This window comes from Lipotes vexillifer, unplaced genomic scaffold (assembly GCF_000442215.2).
Source record: "Lipotes vexillifer unplaced genomic scaffold, Lipotes_vexillifer_v1.1 scaffold1079, whole genome shotgun sequence".
Lineage (NCBI taxonomy): Eukaryota > Metazoa > Chordata > Mammalia > Artiodactyla > Lipotidae > Lipotes > Lipotes vexillifer.
The window spans coordinates 501,269-513,918 of NW_006772344.1; the positions used below are offsets into that span (position 1 = coordinate 501,269).

Consider the following 12,650-nt stretch of genomic DNA (forward strand, 5'->3'; position numbering starts at 1 on the left):
ATGTTAATTAAAAAAAAAAAAAAACAAAAAAACCCAGAAAAACAAAACAACAAAAAAAAATAATGTTAATCTAAATAGTAAGAAATACACTTTTCCCCACAGGGTATATTATGATCAAAGCTATTTTAATTTTTGAAGGAAAGTAATGTTGCCCAGAAAGATTTGAATTTTTTGTGAATTAACTCTGATGCAGAAAAGCTCTTATGATTTCTTGCCATACTGCAATTGAGATGACATATGATTGTGTCCCTCTAAAATTCTCCACCTGAAATACCTTTTTTCTGTCCATCTCCTTTGTTTACATCCTGTTTGTTTTTCAAATTCTCCATGAAGCCTTTCTTGGTTTCATAATATTAACATTTTATAGTGTCCTTTTCTATGTTACTATTGAACTTTGTTCATTCATTATATTACTTAGCACATAGGGTCTTGTGTTATCTAGAATGGTATATAAGCACCTATCTTCCTTAGTGACCAGAGATGAACCACACCTCTGTAACCTTTTATGACATGTAATATAGTATTAATTTAAAAGTATTGTTTTTAACACAGTATCATGTAGCCGCACAGTGAGTGCCTATGGAATGAGTGAATGGGAGGGGCATGATCAGTTCTGTCAAATACTACATGAAATTGAGGAGTACTGAGAAAATTTATTGTTTCTCCTCCATTGGGATCTTTCAGTGGTTTCCTGTTGCGTGTGGTGAAGGTCTACAGTTCTTTGCAGGGCATTCAAAGCCTTTGTATTTTTATCATCTTTAATTTTTATCACCCCCACTTTTCCATATGAATCCCCTTGGGGAGAAATAGACTTTCTGCCTGATGGAAACAGGTGTATCTTAATACTTAATGCTGTTCCACTGTTCTGGAATGCCCTCCCCAGCCTATTGCAACTCATGTCTTTCTTTCTAGGTCCAATTTGAGTCTTACTTTACCTGCTTACTTTTTCTTCATAGCGCCTGTCATCTTTGAACTTACTATATATTTATTTCTTTTGTTCATTGTTTTTCCTCTCCTTACCAGAATGTGAGCTCCTGGAGGACAGAGATTTTTGTGTTGTTTCTTCACTGGTACTCAATTTGAGAACAATCTCTGACACATCTTTGATACTCACATAGATATTTGTTGAATATCTATTTGGTTCTGGCTTTGGTAAAACACCTCCTGAACGCCGTGCACTGTATGCAGGGTGTGTGTGTGTGTGTGTGTGTGTGTGTGTGTGTGTGTCCCCTTTAAGGAAAATGCTTTGCTGGAATACCCTGCTCCTTCTCTTATCCAATTCCTGCTTGTGTTATCTCCTCTAGAAAGCATTCTCTCTGCTCACTGTCTGATTTTGATATTCTTTCACTTTGTTTTTATTGGTTCCCTTGCTTACATCCATCATTCATCAGAGCATGCTTCATACATCTCATACATTCTTGTTTGATTTACATATCTGTAATGGCCACTGTACTTTAAGTTCTTTGAGGAAAATGACCAGTGTAACCTGCCTATTTATCTATAACATCTAGAATGATGCCTGGATACAGTAAGTTCTAAATAAACACATAATTTTCAATAATAAAAGAGGTTAGAGTTAAGTCCTTATAAATGTATTTTGCTTCCCCAGTACAAAATAGGCACTTCTAGAAGTTATATCTTTTCTTTTTTTTTCTGGTTAGCAATTTACCTGTTCAGTCTTGTGAACATAATTAGCCAGATTTAGCAGTCTTGTGTGACTTTCTAGTAAGTCTAATAAGAAATAGGTTTGAAAGAGCAAGCTCACGTCTGAGTTTTTGATGCTTAGAAATTTCTTTACTACAAACGGTATTTTGTTCAGTCTACCCAACTACAGCCTCTGTAATTTCTGCAATTTGCTGTGACAACTTCTTTTGGCAGAGCTATTTTTACTATGATATGTTTGTACTCTGGCCTTGGCTCCCCCATTTTACTTGTCCTTTTCTTGGGCATTCTAATTACCATGTCTCTCGTATTAAATAATCCAGCTCTTGATTATTGAGGCTAATTGTGGATAGCAATAATAACTAAAAACCATTTACACAAACCTCAAATTACACCTTAAAATTTGTTTTAAATTTTCCATTCTTGGGAAGTCAACATGGAATAGTGGGCAAAAATATACTTCACTCAGGAAACTTAGATTCTACGCTTGATTCTTCCTGGCTCCCAGATTTTGTATTCAGTACGAACTATGTATGTCAAAAGGTATTGATATGAAGCTTTACCTGAGAGATGGTCATACAGAGAAGCACAAACAAGGCCTAATTATTTTTAAAAATTGCAAAAGTAAGTCCTCAACACATAAGAGCTAAAAATACACAGGTGGTTTCCTTAATGCCTGACTTAATTCCGGTAAGGGCTTAATACATTAGAAAATTATGGCACCAAATCATGTCTTCTTTCATGCATCAGGGAAGGACTCCAACATCTAGTTTTATTTATGGAAAGATTCATTGCTTTGAACTTTTACTTTAGAAAATGTTCTTATTTTCCTTGGGAGAGACTATATTTGCATACTAGCTTTCTTGGCATTCATACGTTCAAGGCTCAGTGCCAGGTTAGAGCTACCACCTGCATATTCTTATCTTCCCACTCCTTTTGGCATCTGATGATTAGAAGGATAAGGAAGGGACATTAGATAACTGTAAATAAAGTTGGGTTTATCCTACATTGATCTAAAGGGTTCCATTTAAAGTATTATGGACAATTACAGAGGTCTTCTAGATTTACTTGTTAGTCTATAATTATTGATTGGTATATGGAATGTTGTGGCATTTTTGTATTTGCTTATGACTTAGTATTAGAGGTGAATTTTGAATTCTTTTGGAAAATTTCATATAGATGAAGTCATTGTGTCTGGCATTGAGGGACACAAATTCAGTGTCACATAATTCCTGCCCTGAGGAAATTAACAGCCTGGTTAAAGGTTACTAACATGCAAAAATTTAAAGAAATGCTATAACATTTTGTAGGTGCTATTATATAAGTATTATTTAGTGGGTATAGTAAAGTGGTCTATTTTATTTAAAGGTAGTAAGTAAGTAGTATCTCTGTGGAAGAGATACTTTTTAAAAGAGGAGTCAGTGTTAGCATCAAAAAATAATGATGCCTTTAATTATTTGGGCGGGGAAAGGGTAACATTGATGGGCCCACATATTGACTTGTTAGTTTTTTTTTTACCAGTGAATCAGTTGCTGTGGAATTGTTGCTTCATTTAAGTAGCTATATGTCAACAAAGTACTTAAAAATACCAAGTATTCACATAAATCATCTCTCTCTATTTCACAGACACACACACACACACACACACACACACACACACTTAAAAGTTCTGTGTGTCTGTTTATGCATGTGTGGATAAGGGTGGGAATGGGTGCTAAAATGTGAGGCAGGTCCCAGCTCATGTCAAGGTAGATTTTATACGTTATCACTAAAAGTATTTTGTGTTGATGGTATCACTTTATATGTATTGTGTAGTATGTATACACTTTATTGCTTCTTTTTGAACCCCCAATTTTTGTATCATGGAAAAGTTTAAATATATATAAAGTAAGTGGATGACATCATGAACTCCCTTGTAGCCAGTGCTCTGCTTCAGCACTTATCAGTGTTCTGGCATGCTGGCTTTTTCTACCCCTCTGCCTACCCTATTTTCCTTTTTTAAAGGTAAAATTTATATACATTGGAAATCACAAACCTTAACTGTACAGTTTTGACAAATGGATATACACCTGTGTAACCCATAGTTCTCTCAAGTTATAGAACATTTCCATCACAGAAATTTTCCCTGTGTCCCTTTCCAGTTAATAATCCCCTTCTCCCCTGCTTCCAGGTAACAACTGTTCATATTTTTTTCATAATAGATTTGTGTTGCCTGTTCTAGAACTTCATATAAATGGTATCACACAGTATGTACTTTTTATGCCTGTCATTTTTTTCAGCATAATATTTTTCAACATTCATTTTTTGTTGTTGCATGTACCAGTGTTGGTTTATTTTTTGCTGCTGAGTAATGTTCCATTCAATGAATGTATCATAACTTGTTTATCTCATTTTATGTATAAGCCTTTTTTGTGGACATATGTTTTCATTTATTTTAGTTAAATAGGAGTAAAATTGCTGGGTTAGAGGGTTGGTATATGTTTAGTCTAATGAGAAACTGCCAAACTTTTTTGCACATTAGTGAAACCATTTTACACTTCCACCAGTGATATATAAGAGTTTTGGTTGCTCCACATCCTCTCCAGCATGTAATGCAGTCAGTCTTTTAAATTTAGACATTCTGATGTATGTGTGGTGGTAGCGAATTGTGATTTTAATTTGCATTTCCCTAATGACTAATAATATTGAGCATTTTTTCTTAGCTTGTTGACAGTTTTTATACTTTACTCTGTGAAATATCTATGCAGGTCTTGCCCAGTTGAATTTTGTATGCGTGTGTGTGTGTGTGTGTGTGTGTGTGTGTGTGTGTGTGTGTGTCTTGGTCATTTGTTATAGTAGTTCTTTATATGCAGAGGACACAAGTCCTTTTCCTCAATTACTATAGATTTATAGTGTGTCTTGAAGTCAGTTTATGAAAGCCCTCCATCTCTATTCTATTTTTCAAGATTGTTTTGCCATTCTAGGTGGTTTTTTTGGCACTTCCATAGAAATGTGGGAATCAGCTTGTTAGTTTCTACAAAAAAAGTTTTCTGGGATTTTCTGTTGGATTGTGTTACATCATGAATCATTTTGGTGAGAATCAACATTTTAAACTATATTGAGTCTTTTAGGGTACATCTTTTTAAAGCATATTTTGCTCATGTCACTCACTAGCTCAAAAGCCTTTACTGGTTCCACAATTACATAGATTAAAGCTTAAGATCTTTAGATGGCTTTATTCCCAAGTCTCTTTCCTCTTTTTTTTTTATTCAATGAATGTTGTATCCAGGTTGCTTGTTCTTTCTCATACATAGTCTAAACTTTTCTCCCTCTTCTTCTCTCATGTTCTCCATGCTGCATGTTCTTCACACCTGTTCTCCAAATCCCAAAGGCTCAAATACTATAGATATTTATGTTATAATGTAATAAATGACAAGTTAACAGTAAGAAGGCTTTAAAAATAAATTGCCAAATTTAGACTGTATAAACAACAAGGTCCTATGGTATAGCAAAGGGAACTATATCCAATCTTCTGGGATAAACCATATGGAAAAGAATATTAAAAAAAAGAATGTCTATACGTGTAAAACTGAGTCACTTTGCTATACAGCAGAGATTGGCACAGCATTGTAAATCAACTATATGTCAAGTAAAAAACAAACAAACAAGCAAAATAAATTGTCGTGGGGCAGATCACTTAAACTTTATACAACTGTGATTGGAGCACCAAAAAAGCAAAGCAAAGCGAACCAACCAACCAAGAAACTAATCAACCAAACAAACAAGCCAAACTCAAATAACAGTCATATTAAAATAGGACTTTACTTTTAAATAGAAAGATGATGGTAGCCTGAAGGAAGCGTTGAGGAAAAAAGAGCAAAAGAAGCACTTTCAATCCAGGACATATTTGCAAACTGAGCCAAAAAGAACAGTGGAGTAATGGTGCTTTGTATATAGCCATGTACTATATTTTTCTGCTACTACTTGGAGATTCAAAACATTCAGGTGATGGGTAAAAGAGTATGAACCAACTTCAAAGTTCTATTGACATCATTTCCTTGCTTACAAATCACATGTGAGTTAATCCAGATTTCAGAAATAATCTGAAGAATAGACTGAATTTCAGTGTCCAGCTTAAGCTTTTATTTCCTCCATCAAAATTTCCCTGATCCCCTTGGCTAGAAATGACATTCCTACTTCTGAACACTAAAGTACTTTATACTTGTCTTATAGCTCTTATGTTTTCCACCCCATGCATACTTATCGAGGTGCATGTCTTATTCTTTTACAGGGTTGCAGTCTTTTTCAGCTACTTTCTGATTTTTTCTGTGTATGCTCTATAGCACTTCAAATGGCATCCTGCATATAACAGGTGTTTGAAAATATTTGATGAATGAATGAATGAGTGAATGAATGATGAGCAAATTAAATATAGTAGAGAAATGAGAGGCAGATAGTAAATAAAAAAGAGACTAGATGAAAATCATGCACCTTCCTACTTTTTGTTTTCTGTTTCAGTATTATTTTGGTAAAGGCATGAAAGAATCCAAAATTTAAGTTTTTAAGATTTCTTTGATATCTGTATATCATAATAAAAACCAGACTTTGATGATTTGATAATTTAAAATATTTCTATTTTGCATAAAGTGCAGCTGGACAAGAACCGTTAGATTCAGTGCATGTTCTTTTCATTTGATTTTAAAGCTATTATTCATTTGTTTTATTGTATTAGCAAAAGAAACTGTTCATTTTTTTATCTTTTGAGCTGTATTTCAAATACTTTCAAGTTACTCATTTTACAGATTGGCCTTGTCAGAAAAAGAGAACTACATAAAAGTTTTAATTCCATAGATTATTTAACCTTTAAGTTGCTGATTCAAGTGAATTGTACATTTTCTTTGACCTTTTTCTTTTGGGATATACTCATTTTCATTGACTTGTAAGAGTTCTTTACATAGTAGATGAAACATACAAAATTGTTTTTATAGGTCAAAAACAGTTGAATATCCACAACTTCATATGATTCAACTTAAATCATATATTTATGTTGGTTGCCAAGGCTTTCCCAGTTTGTTCTTTTTACTGTAATGTATTTTTAAAGCATAGAACAAGTTTAAAATTTTTTTGTGGTTTAATTTAGAGATCCTTTGCTTTGTTCTCTATTGCTTTATTGCAGCAAAAGTTCTTTCCATCCCGAGGGCAGATAAATATTTTTGTAGTTTCATATTTTTTAATTTAACTTTTAAAATCCATCTGGAATTTTGTTTGAATGTGTTGTTAAGGCCAGGATCTGTTTACTGAGTGAAGAAACAATTACCCTCAGATTCTTGAGCTAACTCTATTGTTTAATTTCATGCCCCATTGCTAAAATCACAAAATTATTCTGTGTCCTAGCAATATAACATCTTTGACCTTGAGTCCTCATAAAATACATTATTCTGGTTCCTTGGTTTAGCTGATGTATTTCAAGGACCAGAGTAATCTAGAGACCTTCATTTGGAAAGTGTTTACTCTAAGGATGTAAGTAAGTAATAAGGCACACAATACTTGATTTACTTGATGGTTTCTCCTAACATAAAATTCTATCACTCAGAAAATTTTACACATTAACTCACATGGACAATATTGTTTTAAAAATGTTCTTTAAGTAGAAAGATTAAAAAAATCTTGATTGTGTTCTTCTTTTATACTTAAATTGGACTTTATACTTAAGTTGGGCTTAACTTTAGGAACGATATATATATTTATATATATATATTTAAAAATTTTCCTTTGCATTTAAGATACCAAGTGATGACATTACTTATGTATTAAGTAGTGGTATAGACCTGTGTTAAAGTACTTTTTCCATCATAGATGTTTTAGACAGAAATTTCACTGATTCTAAAATTTTTAGAGCTTGTGTTAGTGTTCCTGTGGAATAAAACATGCAATGTTAAATGAATTCAGCTATTCTAAATTTCTGTTATTTGATCTAAATTGTATGTAATGGCTCTAATACCATTGATAAGAAAAAAGTAAATTGCTTAAGTTTTGGAATTTAGTGTTAAGACATTCTGGTGACGCTTGTTAAGCTCTTTGAGTGGGTAAAGACCCTGGCTTCTCCCTTTTCTGTTTGGACGTCTCAAAACACCAGTAAAGAATTGTTTCTTTTTGAGACGCTGAAGAAATATGTGTATACACTACTATTCAAACTCTCTCTATCTGAACTCAACAACTTAATAGGTTCAGATAAATTTTTAGATAAATCCCTGTATCTAAATTGTTGCTATTTGCCATCTAAAACAGTGCGATGAAACTGATTCCATAATAAGCTGTCCAATTCAAAGACCAAATAAATTTGGATAGTGAGGTATATTTGTAATGCCTCATGCTAGGTTTCCTTTATAATGGATCACTCAAAGGGGGAAGATAAAATGGAAATACCCTTTTGGATTCAAAGAACTGATGATCACCACATTGTCTGAGAAGCTCTGCCTTTTAGTGTCCTAGCGTTTCCTTGGGACTTACTGTGTTCTCAGACTTTAGTAGGTCTGGGTGGAATGGGGAACAGACTGCAGTCACAACTAACTCAATAGGGACAGAGGTTTGCCCTATTGAAATGGGCTTGTCAGAGCTGGAAGTTGGGATTTCCATGGCCACTAAGTGGCTTCAGTTGCCTGCAAGGAAAGGGTCAGGCCCAGAGATACTACAGGGGTGAAAACATTTTATTTTAGGAAAATAATTTTATTTGGAAGTATTTATTTTCTGAGCTATTTTGACGGAACCAGTTTGTTAAACTTAAAGACCTTTGAGGATCATCTCGTTTCACCCTCTCATTTTAGACATAAAGCATTTAGGAAGACTTCTCCAAGTTGACGAAGCTACATAGAGCAGAGTTAGAGCTAGAACCCAAGTCCCCTTTTTAGTTTTTAGCTAGTTTTTTAGCTATCAAATCAGTGATACCAATCTATTTTGTATTTTTCTGAAGTCACATTACAGAATTATGTATATATCCTGGAGAAAGTATGTACAGGAATATTGTGTTGAAGGCAGGTGGTGAAGTGGTTGATGGTGGCCACCTTATGGGAAGGATTGAGCAATGGTAGTATTTACTGTCAATCAAGTTGAGCTTTTAGATTAATGAGCTGACCACTTGCCGTGACCCAAAGTTGGGGAGTTTTAAAAATTCTTATTTGTTCTGAATGAGTCCTAGACTCATATACCTTAACTCCTTTTCTTAAGATAAATAGCAACACTTCTTTTCAAGTTCTTTTCTCTCTCAAGTTTTCTGTTGTTTTTGACTAATATTTAACCTTTAGAAAAGTGTTGGAAAACTTGTTTTTTGTTTTTTTTTTAAATCACAGACCAATAGAAAACACAACAAACAAATCTAAAACAAATTCATTTTATATCAGTTCAAAATGACTTATGGCAATATTGAATTTTTTCCCCTCTGGGCAAGGTAGGGAGGAAGCCAATAGTGTTCATCTCAACTACTTTTTATAGCAAGTTCAGGGAAATGTACAACTTTTATTTTTAAGCATTTATGCTAAAGTTATCTATGATTTATATATTATGGCTATTTCTAGAGAATAACAGAGATGAGGGAGCCTAAGAGAGAAGGAAGAGTGAAAGGATGGGGAGGAAAAGAGATAATCAGGATGAGAAGAGTGATGGAGAAAGAGCTACTAAATGAGAAAATGGGATACTTCTGTCTAAGAGTGAAGGGAGAGAACAGACCAGAGAGCTACTTGAATAGGAGTGCATGTGAAGGAAGCCATGGTGAGTGGACCTGGGGAGGGAGGGGAAGCATGTCCCAAGGGTAGAGAGAAGGAAAAGGAAAAGAGCAGTGGGCACATTTCTCTTCAAGGCCTCGTAGGGCTTCCTCCACTAACCTTCCCATTCCCCTGAATTGTCCCATCTTCCGTCCTGTGCCTCAGCCCTAGTCTTCAGCCAGCCAGTAGCCTAGCTCTTGATCCACTGTAGCTCCTACGTGTTGTTCACTGCTTATTATGAATCTGCCAAGTGGGAGGTGCAGTGAGGATTGAATGATACAAGTAAGACCTTGAAAAGCTCTTAGAGCAGGAGTTGCCACATAGTTATGTCCCCAAAAGTGGAAGCTTTAATAGTAATTGTCTGTAAATATAAATCATGTTTGAAACATTTAAATTGAGTCCTTGATGTAAAACTTTAGAAATAGATACGTTATATAGTCATTTTCTTAATGGTATGTTGAAGCTGAATCGAATGAAAATCTAGTTGGTCTAGATTAAATCTAAATCCACCAAAAATTTTTAATTATGTCTCATTTTCTCTTCCTTTTTGTAGTGATTTGAAGGGAGTGATAGTCACTCTGAGTGATGATGGTCACTTGCAATGTTCATACCTGGGGACAGACCCTTCTTTGTTCCAAGCTCCAAAAGTTGAATCTAGAGAACTAAACTATGATGAACTTGATATAGAATTGAAAGAACTTCAGAAAATCATCAAAGATGTTAACAAATCACAAGGTATCTCATTTGTAGCTTTTTATTATTTGATTTTAGTATTCATTGTAAAATTTATATTATTTTGTATATGGATAATGTTTTGTACATATTAGTTGATTTTCTCCCCCAGGCTTAATTAAACTCATTTTTGTAAGAACAGCATTGCTCTTTAACACACTAGTCTTTGTGCTTAATTTGTATTTTATAGCTTCTGAAAAATATGTCCTATTTAAGGTAATACTTTTGTTAGTGTGTTTCAGGGACAGTGCTGAGTTTTTTTCTTTAAACTCTAAGAAAGGAACATGTATTTCTTTGGATAGTGGTTTTAGACCTTTAGAATTACATTAAGGTTTAGAGTGATCATTTATTAACTTCTAATATCCCTGAAAAAATTTTAGCTGCTTCTCTTAAAAGAAACCAAAGCAGTATGTGAATTACTACTTTGTTACTAAAAGTGTAGTCATTTGCAGCCTAGTGATATAATTTATGTTTGTAGTTAATTAGCGATCCAAATGGAGTGTAGCCTGTGGTATGCTGATTTCTAATGACTCAGAGGCTGATGATATTTTCAGTTCTTGAGTTTTGTATAACTCAATATTATCTTACTTTGGGATTCACAAGGGTATAATTTTACTGTAAATTAAAAGGAGAAACAAAACAGCAATCCTGCAGTTTGAGTGGGACATGTGAAAAGCATTACTTTAAGTTCCCTTCTCAGGGTCAGGTAAAAGTATTTTTTTAATGAGAAAAAATATGGACTATTTTCACTTAAAAGAAATGTTAAAACAAGCAGGAATAATAAAAGAAGCAGAGCATCAAAAGCCAACCAAAACAACAGAGCCGATCTTAATCCTGGTCCAGTCACTTTCCTAGATGTATGTATTTTTGAGTCCATATTACCAAGAGACATTCAGAGGAATTTAGATAATATATTTAAAAATATTAATATTAAAAATTATTATGCCTTGGTTTTACACATTCTCTTAGAAAGTTTTGAAAATAAACCAGTGAAGCTTAGGTCTTTTAAGTACCTCCAATTATTTAAAAACCCATTTGTTGTCAGGACCCTCATGTCAAATAGAGAATAGTTAAAACTGGATATGTCATATTGCACATTTTTTTTCCATTTTTGATACTAGTGTTTTGGGATTAATGGAATATAAGTCTCATTTTGTCACTTAAAAATGTAATTGGAGAAGAGTGGCATACATATGAAACATGAAATTTCCAGAGTTGGTTAAATAAGTTTAATGTGGCTTTTCACTACAAACTTTGTGTCTTGAGATTTTGGCCTTTCCATAAACAATGTGCTAATGACATTTTGATGAACACTTGATTATGTAAAACATTTCTCAGGTAAATCCCTTACAGCTAAAAGTCATTTTTTGGTGGCCATAGTGATGCCCTTGGGTGAGAAGGGTTAGGCTGTTTTACTTGTCATTACCCTGATTCTTCTGTGTATCTTGAAATAAGTGCTAATTAAGCTAGGGATGTACCCACAGACTTGAGTGCAAAGTTTATTATTTATATAACCTCAAAGTTAATATTTGAAGTTCTCTGCCCCTTTTTTGCCACCATCATTTGGTTTTATTCCTACAAAAGAAACCGAGACTCTTAAAAAAGAGAGACTTTTAACATATTTTATTTCTAGATATGGAAAAAATTTAGTATTCTCTATACTTATAAAATTGTGGTATATTTGTTCATTAAAATACCTGTAATCGGGCTTCCCTGGTGGCACAGTGGTTGAGAGTCCACCTGCTGATGCAGGGGACACGGGTTCGTGCCCCGGTCCGGGAGGATCCCACGTGCCGTGGAGCAGCTGGGCCCGTGAGCCATGGCTGCTGAGCCTGCGCGTCCGGAGCCTGTGCTCTGCAATGGGAGAGGCCGCAGCAGTGAGAGGCCCACGTACCGCAAAAACCGCCCCCCAAATTATATAAAATTATATAAAATTATATAAAAGCACCAAATCATTTCATTACAGAAGATTATGAGAAGTTAAAACTCTGAACTTTTTGATGACCTCATTATTCATTTAAATGCCACCTATTTTAATACGGTGACTTTAACTTGCAAAAAAGAAGTTCACAGTCTTGTGGGTTATGTTCAGCACTTAAAAGCTTGTTTTATTTCTTCAAAGCAAGAATTGCAGCAAAATGTAAAGCCAATTTAAAGAGTATATTTTGTTGTGCACATGGTATATATTATCTACTGTAATAAAAGTATTTTTGAAGCTGATTTTATGTGTGTAAGTTATAGGAGGGATGTATGTTGTAAGCATGAAATTATAGTAATAATTTCTGTATGGCTTATGGATTTTGAAGCTTTTCATACTCAACTCATTAGTGAGAATCCTGCCTTGCATTTCTGTTACTAGTAGTCAACAACATCTATCAGTAGGCACTTTCAAAAACAGAGTTTCCTTATGATTGATTTAGACAGTTGATATGTTCTTTACTTGGGATGGATGTGAAGGAAAGGGTACAATACTGAGCTAGACTCCCACACAGCATACTTGTGTCTTCAGGAAGGGAAAGA

General features: G+C 34.2%; 1 protein-coding gene across 1 annotated transcript in view; it reads left to right on the forward strand.

Annotated features, from left to right (window-relative positions):
- LOC103090871 (protein PTHB1) overlaps positions 1-12,650 on the forward strand; it is a 222,599-nt gene that overhangs the window by 168,865 nt on the left and 41,084 nt on the right. Inside the window, exon 10 of the mRNA XM_007447404.1 lies at positions 9,952-10,133. Coding sequence (XP_007447466.1) covers positions 9,952-10,133 — 182 coding nt within the window. The remainder of the gene's footprint in view (positions 1-9,951; positions 10,134-12,650) is intronic.